The sequence below is a fragment of the Peromyscus eremicus genome, chromosome 7 (assembly GCF_949786415.1).
Source record: "Peromyscus eremicus chromosome 7, PerEre_H2_v1, whole genome shotgun sequence".
NCBI classification, from domain to species: domain Eukaryota; kingdom Metazoa; phylum Chordata; class Mammalia; order Rodentia; family Cricetidae; genus Peromyscus; species Peromyscus eremicus.
In genome coordinates, this window is record NC_081422.1 from 105,063,937 (window position 1) to 105,084,863 (window position 20,927).

Consider the following 20,927-nt stretch of genomic DNA (forward strand, 5'->3'; position numbering starts at 1 on the left):
TACACCTATGTGGTCTAGACAGCTTACTCAGTCACTTTGTTGGCAGGATTTATTTGTTCCTTGTGGCCATAGACCTAAACTTCCATGCTCTATCACCTAGGAGCCTATTTCTTTACTCTATTAAAAACATTATGGGTATGAGTGTTGGTCTGTAGGCATGTCCATGTTTAGAGCTATGGAGTCCAAAACAGGGCACCAGGTTTCCCTGGAATCTGGAGTTACAGATGGTTGTGAGATACCATGTGGGTTCCGGGAACTGAATGTGGGTCCTCTGCAAGAGCAGACAGTGCTCTTAACCACTGAGCCGTCTCTCCAGCCCCTGGGAACCTATTTCCTGTGATCCTTCATCTTCAAGGCCTGTAGTAGGAGCAGCCTTTCAGGCTTGAAGCTGTGGATCTTTCTTGTCTTCTGGTATCTCTACTACTGCATCTACGGAGTTCCCTGCTTTTATAGATCTTGTGACTAGACAAGGCTCATCCACATACGCAGGGGAATATTCCTGTCTTAAGGTACACAAAAATAAATCTGTAAAGTTTCTTTGGCTGTGTGATGTATTCACAGGTGCTGGTCTGGTGACTAGGATGTGGATAGCTTTGAAGCATCCATTATTTGGCCTACCACAGAGTATGAAGGGGAAATTTCTTTTCCAGGTTCTACCAAGTCATGAGTCATTCCTTTCAGTTTATTTAAAAGCTACCTTTATCGACAGGGAATTATTTGATGTCATATATTTATTTCTGGATATTCTGTGCTCTTCCATTCACATGCTTATTATTTTATATGTTAGCACCACTTCAAACAATGTAGGTAAGTTTCTACAAAATATATTAAAAATGCTAAAGAATATTTTACCTTAATATTTCTCTTATTAAAAATACCTTGGCTACTCTGGCTTATTTAATCTCTTAGATGAACTTGAGATATATTTCATTAATTTCTTTATACATCTTTGTAAATTTAAAAGATCAAATTGGGGCTGGTGAGATGACTCAGCAGGTAAGGGCAGTGTCAAGCTCCTGACCTGACCGTGATCCTTGGAAGCACATGCTGAAAGGAGAGAACCAACTCTTACAAGTTGTCCTCTGACTTCCATGCATGTGCCAAAGCACAGCCCCCATAGATAAATAAATGTAATTAAATTTTAAATCAAATTTTGTTGAAGTATAATCATTAATAAAGGAAGATCTGACATTTTATAGTCATGAATTTCCCCAGACAGAAATGCAGGGTATTTGTAAAAGTTGAGACTGTGATAGGTGAGTAAAATTTATTTTACTTTTCCTATAAATCAGTCTTGCAAAATTAAGGGTGTTCATAGATATTTAATAAAGATTCTCTTTAAAAGTTCCTATAGGAATTACATGTATATGTTTACTAAATTTAGTATATTGTTATTCTAGTTTTCTTTCAAAATCTCTTTCCTCAGGTTGGACAGATACAAGTTATTTTAGTCCTGTGTTAATTTCAGCTTGTAAATGCCAAGTCATACAGCAGTGTCAAGTTAATTAACCTCCCTAGGAGTCCTGCTTTTGCTTTTCTCACAGGGTGAGCTGTTCCATTTGTAATCTGAAATTTAATGAAAAACATATTTTGAAGTACTGCTTAGCCAAGGGACAAGAGTGAGTCAGTCTGAGTTGAGTCAAGTCCTAGTCTGAGTGTCAGGGGACATTTATGATCTAAAAATTGACTGTCTTAAAAATCTGCACAGCAACAAGCTAAATCTGGAACAAACCAGTAAAATGTTAGGCCTTTCCCCATCCTGCTCTCAAACAACAAACAAACAAACAAACAAACAAACAAATTGTCCGATGAAATCATGTCAGGACATTTCCTTCATGTTTGCTTTGCATTGCCAGCAGTGGTTTTTTTGGATTGCACTTTGGTTTTGCTAGTCATTGCTTATCTTTGGATTTGGGTAGAAAAGACACTTAGTAGTTTGGAGAAGCAACACATTTCTAGTTGCCATGCTCTGGGTACAGAGAGGGCATGCTCTAGGAGATGTGGGTTGAGTTTGCTTAGCACAACCGAATACCCCCACAGTTTAGTCTAAACTGTGCTTCAAGGAGTTGTTCCAAGAGAACTTAGCCCATGATCACAGGTATTACTTGTTCTACGTTAAGGGATGGTCAGAATGGAAAGAAGCGTGATGCTCAAGATGGCAACAGGATAGTTCAGAGAGCACAGAAATATCCAGCCCTGGATGTTCATACATTGGTTGTACAGGGGGTGGAGACTAAATTTTCCACTTAGTAAAATAATATTTTGACATTTCACCTGGGTGACAGTTCTACCCAGAACTGTACTCCCCAGTAGGACTTTTTGCTATGGTGGAAATAGTTTAGAACCACTCTTTTAAAAGAACAGTAGTAGCTACTGGCCATGTAGCCATAGAACATTGGAGATGTGGTTCGAGTGATTGGAGAATGGGAACTTTATGCTGGAGAGATGGCACAGATATTAAGAGTGCTTGTTGCTCTAGCAGAGGACCTGGGTTGAATTCCTAGCACCCACACCACAGCTCATATCCACTTATAATTCCAGTTCTAGGGAATCTGATACGTTTTTCTGATCTTGGTCACCAGGCTCATATGTGCATGCAGTCAAACACTCATCACATATAAAAATACATATTAAAAGATAATGGATGCTTTAATTGTATTTTATCCAATTTGAAGTGTTAGTATCTATATTTGGCTAGTGGTACCATATTGGACAAGCTATTCTTAGAACAGCATAGTAGCTAGATAGAATGGCAGTAGCCAGAGCAAAGCTACTGTGCTGTTAACTCTTAAGAAATAGGTAGGCAATAAGGACACTGGCTCATTTGGAGACACCTTGCTGTTGGAAACCCTACAGCTCCTGTCAATCTTCTCTTTGAATAGCTACCACTATAGAGCCAGATACTGACCTCCTCCTTCCCGCTACTCCCATTTCTCTCTCACCAGTGGGACTCAGGAGGTCTACTTGAGGGGCTTGGGAAAAGTTTTACTCACTTATAAGCATTGAGTGGTGACAGGAGCTAGGTAGCTTTTCTCGTCCCCCACTTCTTGCCTTTAGGATAATGCCTAGAGTTTCTTCATCCTCGAAAGGACAAGCCTGATGGCATACACAAAGCCAGATGATGTCACAGAAAGATGAGGAGGTGTGCTCTTCCTGTCTAGCTTCTGTTTTTGTGAGAAAATTACCCCTCTTGGTTCAAACACTGTCATATGTTCTGAGAACCAAAAGCATTCCTAACTGGTGCACGCTCATAAATATAAGTCCAGAACTTCTACATTCCTCAGATTAATGTCTCCCACCAACTGTCCTGTGATTCTCTGGGCTCTGTCCTCTTCCTTCAAGGTTTGGCTTTCTGCTTAGTGCAGAAGGACATTTAGGGCCACATATCTACACATCTAAAGGTACTTAGGTTCATAGCCTTCTTTCCATATTGCCCGAAGTAGCAGATAGCTGCTCTCTGGAAACTTAGAAAAGTGATTTTTAAAAAAGATCCTGCTGCCGAGCTGGGAAGATGACTTTGTGAAGTGGTCCTCAACCTGTGGGTCGCAACTCCTGGACCAACTGACTGTTTCACAGGGGTTGCATATCAGATATCCTGCATATCAGATATTTATATTATGATACATAACAGTAACAAAATTACAGTTATGAAGTAGCAATAATTTTATGATTGGGGGTCACTACAACATGAGGAGTTGCGTTAAAGGGTCACAGCATTAGGAAGACTGAGAGGTTGAGATTGAGAGGTAACCTTAGGAGATGCAATGCTTGTATTCGGAAGGTTTTCTGATCCTGCCCAGCCTGCCCCCCCCTCCCCCAGCAGTTCAGACAAATCTCTCTCACTTGCAGTCCCACAGCTACTTGGACCCAAGTAAACACATGGATGCTTATATTATTTACAAACTATATGGTCTATGGCAGGCTTCTTGCTAGCTAGCTCTTATAACTTAACCCATTTGGCTTACCGGTACTTTCATATCTTGCTTCTTCTGGCGGTGCTGACGTCTCCTCACTCCACTTTTCCTCTTCCCAGTATTCTCCTAGTCTGCTTACCCCCCTATACTTCCTGCCTGGCTACTGGCCAATCATTGTTTTATTAAACCAGTGTACAAGAGCTTTATCCCACAGCCAATGCTTGCACTGTAGGCATTAGACCTGGGGCCCATCCCCAGAACCTATGTAAAAAATCCAGACCCAGTGCTGCATCTTGTAATCCTAGCTCTAAAGAGGCAGAGATGGATGGATCCATGCAGCTTGCTGGCCAGCCAGTCTAGCTAAATTTGTAAGACCCAGGCCACTAAAAGATCATGTCTTAAAAAAAAATAAACAAGGTGGACAGTGTCTAAGGAACAACACCCATGATTTTCCCTTGACACACACATGCATGGATACCTACTCCTGTGCATATGAACATGCATACCCCCCACACACAAGAAAAAATATCCCCTACTGTCTCAGAGTCCTTCAAAAAGTATCTCTTTAGTCCTTCAGAAAAATCTACACTCAGTCCTGAACCAGTCTCTGGCATGGAGATACAGTTTGCTCATCAAACCCTTGGCAACTAGAGTCGAGCCAGCTTCTCTTAATGCCAAGGGAATTGGCACTGGAAGTGGATAACAGAAGCAAAATTGGGCTCAGTTAGGCAGGAGTAGCTACTTTAAAGTGCATGAGAATGGCTCATTTCAGCCAGATGGAGAGCATGTCAGCTTCCCAAGTTCCAAACATCATTGTTGTTAAGTGTCAACTGTCACATTTCTGCCATAAAAGTTTAATCTATTTTTAGTTTTTAATTACAAAACCATACACTGGCACCATGCTATCTATCAAAACATAATGTAATGAGATCTCCTAAGTCACTTACTAGTAATAGGTGTCTTTAGAAAATGTATTTCCTGAGCTGCTTATGGCTTGTATGAATGACAGGTGTCAAGTCCCTGTCCAGACCCCACTTCGCTCTCAGCTGTCTAGTAGTGACACTGTTTGCTGACAAAATTAATTAACACAGGTCTGATAGACTGTTAGCTAGTAATTATTTATTAAAACAACACAACCAAAGGCATGTTATTATTTAAAAATCTAACAACAGCAACACAAACCCAACATGGCCCTATGATTGGGTCAGTTAGGAACTTCAAAAGGTGAGATTCCTATAGCCAATATACTCAGGAAAAGACTCACAGTATCAGTCATTAGGAAAATACTGTTTAAAACCACAAGATACCACCTTAGGTTAAATTAAAAAGACTGATAATACTTAGCATCAAAAAAGTGTTGTTGATTTATGTTTCTAATATTCTCCTGTTGAAAGCATAGACTGAACTAACTTGAAAACAGGTAGTATTTACTGAAACTAAACAGTTCGTTCTCCCCTCAAGACCCAGTGATTCTATTCCCTGGAATGCACTCACAAATGCAGACTTATCTATTGAAAGACATGTACAAAAACAGTTATAAAAACTTCATAATTATCTAATAATTGTTGATAGTATTATCTGGTGATAATATACACTTACTAATAACACAGCATGTAATGTGCTCATTTTCTTGATTACTGGAGGTACATGTTGGGTGCTGTAAGCCTAGCATGTGATGCCTGCTACAGGATAGGTTTTAGCTGCAGTCATGTCAGTGGAGCAGGACCCCAGCATGGCTCAGAAACAATTAGTGTCTTCCTGCCCTTTCTTTCCTGAGGTGCATGTCATTCAGCACTATCAGAGATGGGGAGGCTTACTATCCTGTCAGCTTCTGGGTATCTTGGCATAGCTTAGTGTACATGAGGAAATAAATACTTTTTAAGTAGAAATACAAGTCAAGAAAATACTCTTTTACACTGTACTAGTGTTTTCTCTGAACCTCTGTTTTATTATTTTTATTTAAAAAAACAAACAAAAACTAAATGCAAAACAGATGAGGTATGGCGGCCCATTCTATAATCCCAGCATTCAGAAGATGGAGGCTAGTGGCATCCACAGTTGAAGGACCTAAGTTAGAAAGCAAGACCCTGTCTCAGAATACCAAGGGCTGGAGCTGCAAGCTCAGTGGTAGAGTGCTTAACCGGTTCAGTGACCTGATTTGATCACTAGCACTGCCAAACACACACACACACACACACACACACACACACACACACACGTGCACAAGAGCCACGTAGTTTACCATCTTACCTTTTGATTTTGAGACAGGATCTCAATCATATTCATCTTGTCCAGCTGATCTAGGGAATGTTTTCACTTATAAAACAACCTCCATGTCCCTAACAACTCTCCCTTTCTCCTTTTCCCACTCCAGGCAACCTCTTTTTTTTGTTTTTTTGTTTTTTGTTTTTTGTTTTTGTTTTTAGAGACAGGGTTTCTCTGTGTAGCTTTGCACCTTTCCTGGAACTCGCTTTGTAGATCAGGATGGCCTTGAACTCACAGAGATCTGCCTGGCTCTGCCTCCCAAGTGCTGGGATTAAAGGCGTGCACCACCACCGCCTGGCTTTGCTTTTTGTGTCTATGAATTTTACTACAGTATTACCCCAGAGAAGTGGAATTATACATTGTATGTCTCTTTGTATCTGGTTTATTTCATCCACATATTGCCTTAAAGGTTCATCCATGGTATAGACTATGTCAGAATTTCTTCTTTTTTAAAGGCTGACATTACATTGCACATATCTTACACAGTTGTTCATCTGTTTATCAGTAGATAAAAAGTTGTTTACTTTAAAAAGATTTATTTTTTTATTTTATGTATACGAGTGTTTTGTCTGTATGTATGTCTGTACACTGTGTGTTCAGTGCCTGTGGAGAACAGGAGAGGGCATTGGATCTCCTGGAATTACAATTACAGCTGGTTGTAGCTAGAGTTTTCCTGTCTGGCCCACAGTCAGGACAAATCTGTCACCTGCCAGTCCCACAGCCGCTCAGACCCAACCAAGTAAACACAGAGACTTATATTGCTTACAAACTGTATGGCCATGGCAGGCTTCTTGCTAACTGTTCCTATATCTTAAATTAATCCATTTCTATAAATCTATACCTTGCCACGTGGCTTGTGGCTTACCGGCATCTTCACATGCTGCTTGTCATGGCGGGGGCTGGCAGTATCTCCCTCCGCCTTCCTGTTTTCTCTGTTCTCCTCTCTGTTAGTCCCGCCTATACTTCCTGCCTGGCCACTGGCCAATCAGTGTTTTATTTATTGACCAATCAGAGCAATTTGACATACAGATCATCCCACAGCAGATGGTTGTGTTGTGAGCCATCATGTGAGTGCTAGGCATTAAACTCAAGTCGTCTGGAAGAGCAAACAGTACTCTTAACCATTGAGGCATCTCTGTAGCCTCTCTAGCACATTTTCTTTACCCATTCATCTCTTGGTCGTTACTTAGGCAGATTCTGTAACATGACTATTTTGAACTGTCATGGTAAACACAGTATGCAGGTTTCTCTATTGTAAGCTGACCTTACTGAGTATCAACTTTCAGTTAAATTAAATTGACCATAGAGATTAAAAAAAAAACTAACCTTCAAAAATATCTCACTATTGGGGGACTGGAGAGATGACTTAGTGGTTAAGAGCACTGGCTGCTCTACCAGAGGACCTGAGTTTAATTCCTAGCACCCACATAGCAGCTCACAACTATCTGTAACTCCAGTGCCAGGGGATCTGATAATTTCTTCTGACCTCTGTGGGCCCTATGCACACATAGTATATGGCATAAATGCAGGCAAAGCACTCATCTACATAAAAATAAGAAATTAAAAAACACCTTAACAAATAAGCAACCCTTGTCAGGCTTTAAATGAGATGGACAGCAAATATTTTTAGCCTTTTCCTCTCCTGAGAATCATCAAGGTTTTCATTATGAAAGTTTCTTAAGTGAGACTGGGAATTTTATGTCTTAAGATTGGAGAGAAATTGTATGCTTTTACCAAGAAGTTTTGGGAAACATGCATGCAGATTAAATATCTAGGGTAAACACTAGTAAAATGTTTCTTCGTTTTGTCTTTTAGAGCAGGACAGTATCATTTTTAATGCCCTGATATATTAATCTATTTCTATTTTTTATTTTTAAAGTATCCACAGGCATTTTTGCCTCTGCCCAAGTGTCCGGTGTCCTGACTTGTCGGTGGTTTATGTAGAGGACTAGAGGTATGCATAGCCATGCAGTTACAGTCAGGGTGTGAACACACCCTTCACTGACCAGTCATTGGTTTGGCTCTTCTCTCTTGCTGCCAGGTGGTGTGATATTGTCAGAAGTGTGTGCAATTTCTTTCACAGAGGCAAGTTCCCTATCTGGCTGGCACCAGGCTTCAGCCTTTTCCTTCTCCTAGGGAGAGACTCCTTGGGGAAATTCTAATTTCTTGGAGACCATTGTTTCAGTAGTCTTATAACCAAAGGAAGGGACTTGTGTAACTTTTTAGAATATAGTCATCCCTGCCAGGCCTCTTATATTCTGAGATCAATAGACAGATTTCATATAGTTTTTAGAGGTATATTCAGGATAGTTTGTAAGACAGATTCAGTCACTTTTAATTCTCTTCACATCTTGTGCTATAGCATGAGTGATAGTGAGGGTCTGAGCTTTCTAACCAGTTGTACTGCATTTTTCCATAATGTGGAGTGATTTGTAGCCAAGATGAAAATTAAATTTTTTCTCTTTAGATTTGGATTTCAGTGGCTTGTCTTTGAAATGTATTAAATAATTTGCTGACTTCTTTTTGGATATATAGCTCTGTTTCAGCTCTGGAGAAAAAAGTGAACAAAAGTTGATGTAGTGCTCTAAATATTAACCAAAGTTTTAAACCAAAGGCATATCCAAGCAGATGGCTCAAACTCCAAGCCACACACAAAACCAAAACAGACAAGAAACTAGGTTTCTACAACCGGAGCAGGAGTGCAGCCTCTCCTAGCGGAAACGTGCTTTCAACACAGAGTTTGGTCCAGCCATGTTCTGGGGCTCTTCAATGGCCTGTATGCAAAGGCCAGGTAACCCGTGTTTCTCATTAGAGGTGACAGGTCAGAAAGAGCTGCTAAGAGCAAATTAGCCCGGTGGTGGTGGCGGTGGCGGTGGTGGTGGCGGCGGCGGCGGCGGCGGCGGCGGCGGCGGCGGCGGCGCACACCTTTAATCCCAGCACCCCAGAGGCAAGGACAGGCAGATTTCTGGGAGTTCAAGGCCAGCCTGGTCTACAGAGTGAGTTCCAGAACAGCCAGAGCTACACAGAAATCCTCTTAAAACAACAAACCCAAACCCAAACCAAACCAAAAGATGAGCAAATTAGAAGCTGTCAGTGAAAGAGGAAAGTGTTAGAATGGGTGTGCCGAATTTAGGAGTCCTATAAACAGTTCAGAACAATTTTAACCTTTTTTCTTCTGGACTAAGAAGAATTTACTAAGAAAGGAATGTAGGATGATTTTTAGAAGTACAACTGAAAGATACAAGATTTGACTGAGAAGAGCTGAAGGGCTTCCCTTTCTTTCTCCACCTCTACTTCCCCTTTATCCTTAAATTCACATGGCAGGGCATAGCAGAGCTTTGAACATTTGGCCATGCTGGCCAAAATTCATTGAGAGCTTTTCAGTAGCATGTAACATTTTTGTGTTGGGACAGGCATAATGAAATGCAAAGAGAATTGTAGGTCAGGGTATAGGAATCAAAACCAAAGCTAAACAGGTGAATTGTCATAAACAGGCTGTCAGCAGGCAGTGAAGTTATAGCTGGGTCAGAGAACCAGAGGCGTTCTTGAAGTTGTAGAAGCTGTGACAGCTACCATTCCAAACTTACTCTCAGAGACAGACTAGGAGAGTCTAGGTAAGGACCATTGTTGCCTCAGGTGGTGCCACAGGTAGTTGAAGTTAGGTGCAAATGTCTCTGCCCACACATGGAAATAGGAGATACCTTGAACTACAGATCCACTAATTTGTGACACCTGGCAAGTGATTCTGAGCTGAGGGTTTCCCAGCACTAACCAGGCTAACAAAAGTCAGGGCATAGACATTCCTTCTGGAGTGGAGTCTCTTATTTAAGACAATCTCCTGAGAGCAGAATTCTGCTTAATATCTTTGGGATCCTGAATTCCCAGCTTTTTGGCTGGTTGAGAAGACATAGGCTAACACCTCTGTCTTTTTATGGCAGAGAATTGAGACTACGTAGTTTTCAGTCACAAAGCCAAACTTGCATGGCATAAGACCAGGTGAGAAGGTTGCCTCATCCAGTTTTCATTGCTGTTGTTTCAGGGATCCACAATAAAGTTCTGTTTAAATAGACACTGGCTTGATGGGAACCACAGCTTCCAGTCTGCATGGATAGCTGCAATAGGCTAGTTCAGACATACCCTATGTTCTTTCCTATGGATTCACTCTGTGACAAATGAGACACAAAGACAAAAGAATTCAAAGACTGTCTCAGAGGAAAAAGATCAAATCAGATTCATACTTCTCACAGCCAAAATATTGCTTTTGTCTAAAGAACTAGTTGACAAAATGTTTAAAAATGATTGATTTATTTTTTATGTGTATGGGTGTTTTGCTTTTATGTCTGCACATACTGTGTGTGCTGTGCCAGAGGAGGTCAGAAGAAGGTGTTAGATCCCTTGAGACTGGAATTACAGAGAGTTGTGAGCTGCCATGTGGGCATTGGCTCTTAATCCTGAGCCATCTCTCCAGCCCCACAAAATTTTGTATTATCAATTTATTATTATTATTTTCTTAATAAGAAGCCAAAGAGTCCTATCATCCTGACCTTGGCGGTCAGTCCCATAGCAGAGATTCAGGAAGTTGCCTAGTAAGAAACCTTTTGAGAGATTTTTGTCTGAGGTTGCTGTCTCTGCTGTAGTCAGCCTCTTTCCTTTTGACGTGATACATGGAGGTAATGTAGAATGTGGCACGGAACTGTCTTCAGCATTTGCCCACGCAGCACCTATCTGGAGCTCTCTGTAGGTTTCTGTGAAAGCATTCTGAAATGACAAATGTTATTGTATTTCTAAATATCTGAGAAACTTTTGTGCTAGGATTCAGCTAAACTCTTTTTTTTTTTTTTTTTTTTGAGACAGGGTTTCTCTGTATCTTTGGAGCCTGTCCTCGACTAGCTCTGTAGCCCAGGCTGGCCTCGAACTCACAGAGATCCACCTGCCTCTGCCTCCCAAGTGCTGGGATTAAAGGCATGTGCCACCACCGCCCGGCTCAGCTAAACTCTTACACTCTCATTTTGATAACATTTATGGTCTGATTATCAAGGTCATGCATTGTAAAATGTTGAAAATTCAGGAAAAACTATGAGGAAAACCCAAATCCTACCTAAGTCTCAGTGGTGTGGCTGCTGCCATTTTGTCATATTTTCAATACATTATCTACTGAAAATTTTATTTAGGATTGTATGACTTTGTGTAGCCCATATTTTTCCTAACTAACTTACTCTGTCATTAAATGTCTGTTTCATGATTTTTAAAATAGATGATGTATCGTGTTCTATTGCATGGATAATCTATAATTGACTTAAATCTGTTATTAATGATGAAACATTTAGGATTATTTCCAATTTTCACTATGGTAAACATCCATGAGGCTATTTCCTCTGTAAACAAATTTGAATTAAATCCTCAAATTTGAAATAATTTTTGTCTCATTGTATAATAAAGACTTGGCCTCAAACTCGTTATCCCGCGTTAGCATCTAGAAGGCTGGCGTTATAACAAACCACCACAGCTGCCTGGTCGGACTTTTCTAGCAATAGAAAGGTATTTTTAAAGGACAAGTATTAGCCCTTTATCAGTTGTGGAGATTTTCATGTTCTAGCTCTCTGGTAATGGCCGGTTTGATAAATATTTGTTGGACAAATGGCTGGCAGTATTTGGAAGAGAAACATACCGCTTTGTTACCATTTAAATCAGTTCTTGACATTTTCTCACATCCCCTTAGTAATTTCTTAATAAATGCAAGTCATGTAATTTGAGGATCACAGAATAAGTGTGGGTGGAGTTTTGTGTTCTGACTTGTATAGGAGTCATGGGCTTCATTTTCATAAAGTTCTACCTAAGGAATGCAGAAAGGTTCAGAAATGTCCTTCCCAGCCAGCTCATGTGTGTCTAAACTAAACCATCATATCTGCTTAGTTCTGGTCCTTCCTCCAACTCCTTGACAAGACTTGAAATGATAAAAGCAATGAGAATTATTACAGAACCAAGAACTTATTTGGCCAACAAGACACTCAACAGACTTTATGACCCCATAGGTACATGGCATACATGGATGCCTGTATTGTCATTATTTAATACTCTCCCACCACTTTGCCTTCATAACTACCATACTGGAAGGGGTACCTCTTTTGAACCCCTCCCCACTTTTTCCCCTGTATCCTTGGTTGTCGCTTCTTAAGGCTTTCTCAGGCTTCTCTGCTCCTGCCTTTGTTCAACATATTTAGAGTCCCCACCATGTAGCCAGGGCTATCAGACCCTTTTCCCCAACCTTTCAGACAAATGTGAGGTGGTCATCTGTACCCTTTCCATGTCTGACATTCAAATGGTTTTAGCAGTTATTTAAGTGGCCTTGGATGCTAGGTCACAGAGCTGTAACAGTGAGCAGAAGAGGCTACTACTGGAAAGAGGAAGGACTTTTTGGAGGGTATAAGCAGCTTCTGGGTCAAATGTTCCCAGGCTTGTGTTAGAGTCTTAAGAAGGAAGGAGCTGGAGAAGCGGTGGCATATTACCTAACCATGTACAGATGAGGTCTTCAGAGCCACACTGCATTTCTGTGTCAGTGTGTTATAAGCAAAAGAAGGACTGTCAACTGAATTTTACTTGTCCTAACATGCATAGGATCTAGGTCAGAAACTTGGAATTGATCAGATCTGGGGTAAAATAATGAACAGTGTCACCTGCAGATCCGTAGGCAAGTGACTTGAACCTCCTTGAGCTTGTTTTCACACATAAACAGTGGGAACTAGATCTCCTCATGGGCTGTGGTGACAAGTAAATGTGACTGTCTTAGTGCTCAGCACCTTCTAGGATTGTATTGTCCTGTGTTTGGAAGCAGCTCCTAGCAGGCCATTGAGTAAATGGAATCTTCTTGCCACGAGGAAACTGAGAAAGAAAAGGTCTTCTCAGACATCGTGCCTTGGCAGGAGATGTGGGTAGGGTGTGCTTTCTCAATGTGGGTGGGGTTAGAATGAATTGCTTCTGTGGACTCCACAAAACAGGCTTGAAGGTGACTGTACCCCACCTGGGCCTGGTAGCAAGCAGGGTGGCCAGCCTTCCACTTTCTACAGGGTGGACCTAGTAGTTTATGTTCATTTATTGAAAGAATCTGGCACCCAGGTTCTTAAAAGTATGATGAAGCCATCCAGATTCTTTGGCAGTTATACAGTGTGGGTGAGTGTTCAGTTTTTTTAGCCTTTGTTTCCTTTTGACTAAAGAAGGGCTTTGTTGTTAATGGTTTCTCCACGTGCCTTGTCACCTGGTTTCTGGTTCCTTTCTCATAGCACTTCCCATTTGTCCACTGTTCCTCGATAGTACAGGAGGTCAAGGGATGCTGTTAGGACAGGGAAATGGAGTCTGCTAGGAAACCCAACAGAACTTCTTCCCTCCCGTGGGGTACGGGTTATAGTTTCGGGGTGACTGGTCCCCCAAGCTTCTTCATTGTCATCGCTTTTGTCTTGTCAGTTTTCTCTGCATTTCCCCCTGGCCACAGGGCCACACTACAGGCTCTAAGGCTCATTGGGCCTTCCTCACTCTTCAGCTTTAGGAAACCTGTTTTCAAACACAGTAATACTATATGACAGGCTTAGAAATGACCAAGAATGCCAGAGAGTCTTTATTTCCATAGGCTATAACTGTCAATATAGTCTGGATTAGAACTCAAAACTGAGAAAATAATTATTGATGTGTAAAATATTGGGGGACTATCTAGGTGAAGGAAGGAACCTAGCCAGGGTAGGCTGTGGATACAGGGAGGGCAGTGAGAAGCAGGAGAACAAAGAACAGCGGCACACACATGAACAGTAGGATGAAACCTATAGCTTGCTAAGCTCATCTGAAATAGTAATTACAAAAGTTCATTTCACATAGAAATAAAAATTAAAATAGCAACAATAGATGCATGGAGATATGTTTTTATGAATAATATATTTCTCAAAAGCAACAGTATAATAAGAAATTTGCTTTTGTAAATCTTGCCTGCTTCTGTATCTAGTTTGTTATGATGTCATTTCTGGAAAGTTCTCTGTATGCATGAAAAAGCACATGGTGCCTCAGCATTATTGTTCTATTAGTTTCCTGTTGCTGCAGGGACAAATTTCCACACACTTAATGACTTAAGACTATAGATTTGTTTTCTTATGGTTCTGGAGGCCAGAAGTCTGGGGTTAGCAGGGTTTCTGCTTTGCTGGTGGGGGTAGGAGGGGGCACAGAGAGGAGCTCTGAGAGGAAGCACTGTGTCCCTCCTACAGGTGGGTGCCACCTGTGTAGTGCGGGTCTCCCTCATCCAAAGCCTTTTCTGTTTTGTGAGAGATTTCCCATGTTTGTCTTTTATTCCTTTCTTCTTTGCTTATTATCTGCTGCTCCCCCACTGCCTCCTGTGTGTCTCTGGGGTTACAGCCCTTCACTTGGAAGGGCAGTTGGGAGTTAATGAAGGCAGACATGCAGAAGGTTGAGAATGGAGACAGTAACAGAGATAATTTTTGCAGTGTTTTGTTTTTGTCTACAATATGTAGATAATTCTTTTGCATAGTGACTTGTTATTTTTACACTTATAAAATGAAAAGGAAGTCCTGGAGTGATATATTGTGTACCCTAATAACCTTTGCCTGAAGATCAGAGGACAGAACAAGCCACTAGATTAAACATAGAGGCCAGACAGTGGTGGCACACACCTTTAATCCCAGCGCTTGAGATCTCATGCCTTTGCTTGAGAAGTCACATGCCTTTAATCCCAGCACTAAAAAGGAAGTGATATGGTGGGCGGAGAAAGGCATATAAGGCGTGAGGAGACAGAGGAAGCTCTTTCCACTGAAGCCCTTTCAGGCTGAGGAGCTGGTGAAGTAAGAGGTGGTGGCTGTGGCCTGCTTTGCTTCTTTGATCTTTCAGCTTTCACCTCAGTATCAGGCTCTGGATTTTTTATTATAAGACCTTTAGCAATTCGTGTTACAAAGTTCAAATTTGTCTTCTCCCTCCGAGTGTCTAACATCCCAGTGGCACTTGGGCCCCCCTGACACTGGTGCATTTGGAACCTTCTTTGTTCTTCCAGCCTGCTTCCAGCATTAACCTTGCTGCTCTGTATGCCCTGGGTGCAGGCATGGTGGCCCTTGCTCCCCCCCCCCCCCAGTGCTTCAGAGGGCTCCTCTTTGGCTGTCTTCCAACTATGTCCCTCCTTACAAGCAGGAGTTAGGAGCTTGTGCCTCCCAAAACCCTTGTCTTCCTTTTAATCCACATAATGGGTACAAGTACTCTGGAATTCCCTGCCCGTAGAGGCTGCCTTCAAGCCTGCAGAGGCCACTTGTCTATAGCCTATTCTCAGGGTTGGCAATGGAGATTGTGTAATCATGTGTTCTGAGAGGTTCTTCCTATGATATAGTGTGCATGCCACATCTGCACTCTTTAAAGTCTTGGTAGGAATGCCTTCCCATCCCCATCTATATGGCATCATCATTTTTATATTTTTACCAATGTTCTCTACAAATGAAGACATTTGTAGCGATCAGTCTGGGGATGGAATTAAGATATTGAAAGCATTTATAATTCAAAGTATGAGCAAAGTATTTGGGAGCAGGGAAACACAGGTTTGTACATAGTAAATGCTCCAGCCTTTTTAGGGGGCTACAAAAGACAGATATTATATGCATTACAGGTATTTCCAGCTAAAACTCTCTGCCTGGTTTTAGCCAGCAGCCAGCTCCAGAGTGGTGGCCTTTGAGGACTGTGCCCTAATTTGCAGAATGATGGCTTTGCTGATTTCTGGTTTGTTCTTGCTCACAGGGCTCCCCCTCGGGAATTGGCTGTGATATTGTGCAACAAATCCAATGCATTTTACAGCCTTGGGAAATGGAACGAGGCTTTTCTTACTGCCAAGGAGTGTCTCCAATGGGACCCGACCTATGTGAAGGTATGGTAGCAGTGACTGCTTCCCTCCTCTTACTTTGCTTGTTTTTCTTCCTTCTTGTCAAAGTGGATGTTCTAGGAATGCTTCTCCTTGAATGCACTTGCTCTTCAGACAGAGGTCCATGGGATGGAGGAGCCTTGCCTCAAGAGGAGTAGGTACAGGGATGATGAGTGTTGAGACATGCTGCCTGGGAGAGTGGAACCCTACTCCCTGGTAGATGGAGTTCAGTGAGAGGCTGGAGAGCTCCTTAGATCTGATGTAGTTAGACGAAGATGCTTGAGCCTCATTATAGCAAAGCTCCACTTTAGATGGTAGGTCAGTAGAAAGCAGACCCTTTGAGGGGATCAGGGAAGTTTGAGAGGCTAGTGAGACCCTTTAAGGCTATTAACAAAGGTCAGTAGGTGGTGGTGGTGGTGGTGTGTGCATTTCTTTCTTTCTTTCTTTCTTTCTTTCTTTTTTTTTTTTTTTTTTTTTTTTTTTTTAGACAGGATCTTACTATGCAGCCCTGGCTAGCCTGGAACTCACTGTAGACACCAGATTAGCCTTGAATTCAAAGAGATCTGCCTGTCTCTGCCTCCTGGGTGCTGAGATTAAAGGCATGCACCGCTATGCCCAGTCTGGTAAGCACTAATTTGAGGCTTTTCCAGTTGAAATGTCCCAAGTGCTGACCCTGTAATGCAATTTCAAGACACACAAAAGGAAGGAGAGACGTAATGTCAGACCCTGAGTAATTCATACCCAGACTGAAGAGAAGAATAGCCTGGAAGTAAAATATGAGGCTTTAAGCTAAACAGTAGTCTGTAGCTATCTGAGGCAACAGACTATGAAGTGTTAAATTAGTGGTCTGAGTAGTTGAGAAAGGCTCTTCCATAAACTGGGAATAGCACCAAACATTAGCCTTTCTGTGACATGCTGTGATGTGCACGAGAGATTCTAGCTATAAACTCAGGTTCCTCAACTGTAAAATGGGATGATGCCTAGGGCAGCAAGAATTAAGGAGATACTAAACAAAATAGTTGTCAGCAGAACACAATGGGAAGATGTGGGGAGCTTGGAGCCACAAATGACTCAAGTATTAAGAGAGAGGCTTGAATATTTTGCATTATAAGTAGGCATTTACCCATAGTACATGCTAGAAAGCACTCCTCTACTGAGCTACATCCCCAGTGTGGGGAATGGATACTTTAGAAGTTATTGAGCTTGAAAATGGAAGCACATTTCTGAGAATTCTTCTCAGAGGCATGCTAGGGTGGGGAGTAGTTGGGCCTGGCATGCATTCCCGCAGTTCTGGCTGTGGCCTGAGAAAGTTCTGAATGATATTCCCAGTTTAGTTTTATCTGTTGCTGTGTTTTTAATGGGGATTCCCTAGAAGATTCTAATGAAGGAGACAAGACGGAAAGTTGATGCTATTTTTAACAAGAGTGAAAAGACAAGGGACCCTAGGTGTAGGGGCTGCAACCTGTGAGGGAAACAGATGGAAAGTAAGGGCTGTTTTCAGAAGCAGGTTTGTGAGCAGACACCTCAGGGCTGATGGTTGGTGTGTAGGGAGAGGGATACTCCAGCAAGGCTTTACTCGGCCTCTTTTGAATCACAAATGCCTACATCTTAAAATAATCTTTATGTCAAAGCAACATGTTTGGGGATAGAATATTTCCATTCTCTTCACCCCTACAGAATAAAAAATGAAGTTTTAGATCTGAGGAAACAAATAAATGGAAACATCTGTGCTAGCTTACATGGTTGGGGAAAAAAATCAAAACCCAAAAAAACCCTACACAGTACAGATATAGTTTTCCCTTTGTTTCAAGTTGTTACCCGAGCTCTTTAGACATTCAAAGAAAAGTTAATTCAGATCAATAAATATTGAGAGATCCAAGGTTAAGTGGAATTTCTAAATGCTTGCTTTTGCATGAACCCAGGTTGTGAACGCTTTCTGTTAATTCTGACAGTAGTCTTGGTGGGTCCCTGCCACTGCAGGTGACAGAACGGGGGAGACAGTGTCCTTTCACTCTTATGTGGAGCCTTGCACTTGTGTGTTTGTAAAATCAGACCATTCTCTCTCTCTCTCTCTCTCTCTCTCTCTCTCTCTCTCTCTCTCTCTCTCTCTCTCTCTCTCTTTTCTGAGACAGGGTTTCTCCATGTAGTTTTGGAGCCTGTCCTGGATCTCGCTCTGTAGCCCAGGCTGGCCTCGCACTCACAGAGATCCACCTACCTCTGCCTCTGAGTGCTTGTATTAAAGATGTGCACCACTGCAGCCTGGCCCATTCTCCCTCTTAAATGTTTATATATATATATATATATATATTTGCGTGTGCGTGTGCGTGTGCGTGTGTGTGTGTGTGTGTGTGTGTGTGTGTGTGTGTGTAGTCAGAGGACAAGTTGAAGTTGGTTTTGCCTGTCTGTGTAGCTCTTGGACTCGAATTCAGGTCATCAGGCCTGTCAGTAAGTAACTTCACTCACTGAGCTATCTTTTTGGACTCTTCCCACTTTTAGTTGTGATTTTCTTCTTTTTTACAGAAAAAAAATGTTTTTGCCTCTTGTTCCTATTGCTCACAATACAGAGCTGAGTAACTCTCAGTGCTTATCATTGCAGTTTTTTCTTGCACACAGTGAAAATTGTGTTTACTTTGAGTAAAAGGAACAACTTCACAACTTCTGTGTTTACACAGAAGTCTCACTCTTTCCTGAACACCAACCACAGGATACTTTTCATTCTCCTGCCCAGACTGTGATCAGCAGTGTGAACAATAAGCCATACTCATGCCTGGAAGCAGCTTGCTTTCTTCCCTGTCTGTCGCGTTCGATATTACAGAGGTGATAGAGTTGGGCATGGTTACATATTTTCCTAACAGCTAAGGTGTATCAGAAAGACACGACACAGAGTACAGTGTGGGAAGCCTGTACCTGCTGCTTCTCAGAAGTCCTTCTTGGGCCTGGGGGATGACTCGGGTGGGGGAGGTACTTGCTGTGCAGGATGAGGACCTCAGTTTGGAACCCAGTACCCACATACCTGTAACCTCAGCACTAATTGGAGAGGGAGACAGGTGGATCCTGGGGGCTGGCTGGCCAGCTGGTCAGTCTCACAGAAATGGTCAGTGAGAGCTCTTGTTAAAAAAATAAGGTGGAGATCAATAGGGGAAGACACCTGAAGTTGACCTCTGGTTTCCACACAAGCCCCCCCCACGCACGTGCACACACACACACACACACACACACACACACACACACAGACATACAGACACAGACAGAGAGTGAGTGTGAGAGAGAGGGGAGAGCTTCTTTGCACACAGTGAGGCTTCTGGAGTTGATATCCCCACACTGCAGTGTTGTTTTCTTTCCAGTAGCAGGTCAGAGGCTGTAGGAACACCAGCTTTACTTTGTCCTTTTCCAGGGTTACTACCGAGCCGGTTACTCCTTGCTGCACTTGCTCCAGCCTTACGAAGCTGCTCGAATGTTTTTTGAGGGTCTTCGACTTTTGCAGAGAAGCCAAGACCAAGTGCAGGTTCCTGATTTCCTCGTTGGGATCTTCACAACTATGAGCAGTAAGTCAGACTGGGAGAAAGTATTTTCAGTTTTTGTTACTTACCCAGAATGCCTCATGGGAAAATGACTCCCAAGTGTTCATTTGGGGCTAATATATTCAGTTGGAAAGAAACTGGTCTTACCAGAAAGCATTTTGGAAGCTTCAGTGACTTGTGCCTTTGTAAAAACAGGTAAGTCTGATTACACTAATGACTTAAAGCTTTTGGAGTCTTGAAATAGCCTGAAGTGTCCTTTGTTGCTGGTTAGAGATTTCCTTGCTTATACTATTTGTGTTAGGTGATTTTGTTCTTTCCCATGACTTTCAAGTATTTTTCTCTGATTTGCTAAAAGTTATTTTTTAAATAATATTATTAATCTTCTTTCTTAAATTTTCAGACTGTAGCAAGCCTTCTTGTGCTGCACCATTTCATTGACCCCTTGTTTGTTATGAAAATAACCTAGAGGGCTGATGGAGGGTCCTGTGACAGCTCACCATGTGTGTTTGGCATCACAGCTATAACACTCCTTGCCCAGGGATCAGAGGCCTTACTACTCCTTCCAGGAGGGCTCAGAGAGACCTTAATGTCTTGCCAGAGATGATGCAGTCTACTGCCCTAGTTATAGTATCCATGGCCCTGGCTAAATTTAAAATGTTTGTCACCCCATTCAGTCATAATGGACTTTACATTTTGAAATGAGTTTTCCTCCTGAGATCTTTTACTTAACATTTGACTTTATGTGGTCTTCATTGGGGAAGCATTTCCTCAAGGCTCTAGACTTCCCTCACTTGAAAGTTTCTAAACTGCGCAATTTTCTTTCAGGTGACTCCATTGTTTTGCAGAGTTTCTTGCCCTGCTTTGATCATATTTTTACTGCTGGATTTTCAACCGAAGTGTGGCAATCTGTAATAGAGAAGTTGGCAAAGAAAGGATTATGGCACGTGAGTACAGGAGGCTCCCTTACTAGGAAAACACACCCTATTAAATACAATCTTCTCTTGATACCAAGGGAATGTAATGTATTATGTGTTTATCTTGATACCAGAATAACTTCTTAAAAACATTTATTTATTCTCTGTGTGGATGTATGTAGATGTAACTGTCTTATTAAATAAGAAACACAGAGCCAAATGCAGAGTTAAAAGCCCAAGAGGTCAGAGCAGTAAGCTAAGAGCTGAGACTTAAAACCTCCTTCTTACCCTTTCTGCCGCTGTTGTCCTTCTCCTCAGCAAGAGACCTACTTCCTGTGTATCTGTCTTTTTATTGACTTTCTCTTCTGCCTTCTCATTGGTTGTAAACCCAACCACATGACCTCCTCGTCACTGCCTGTCTATA

General features: G+C 41.9%; 1 protein-coding gene across 1 annotated transcript in view; it reads left to right on the forward strand.

The window, feature by feature from the left end:
• Window positions 1-13,033: 13,033 nt before the first annotated feature.
• Trank1 (tetratricopeptide repeat and ankyrin repeat containing 1) overlaps window positions 13,034-20,927 on the forward strand; it is a 58,660-nt gene continuing 50,766 nt past the window's right edge. Inside the window, exons 1-4 of the mRNA XM_059269097.1 lie at window positions 13,034-13,104; window positions 15,948-16,074; window positions 19,463-19,613; window positions 20,415-20,533. Of these exons, the coding sequence (XP_059125080.1) occupies window positions 13,034-13,104; window positions 15,948-16,074; window positions 19,463-19,613; window positions 20,415-20,533 (468 nt within the window). The remainder of the gene's footprint in view (window positions 13,105-15,947; window positions 16,075-19,462; window positions 19,614-20,414; window positions 20,534-20,927) is intronic.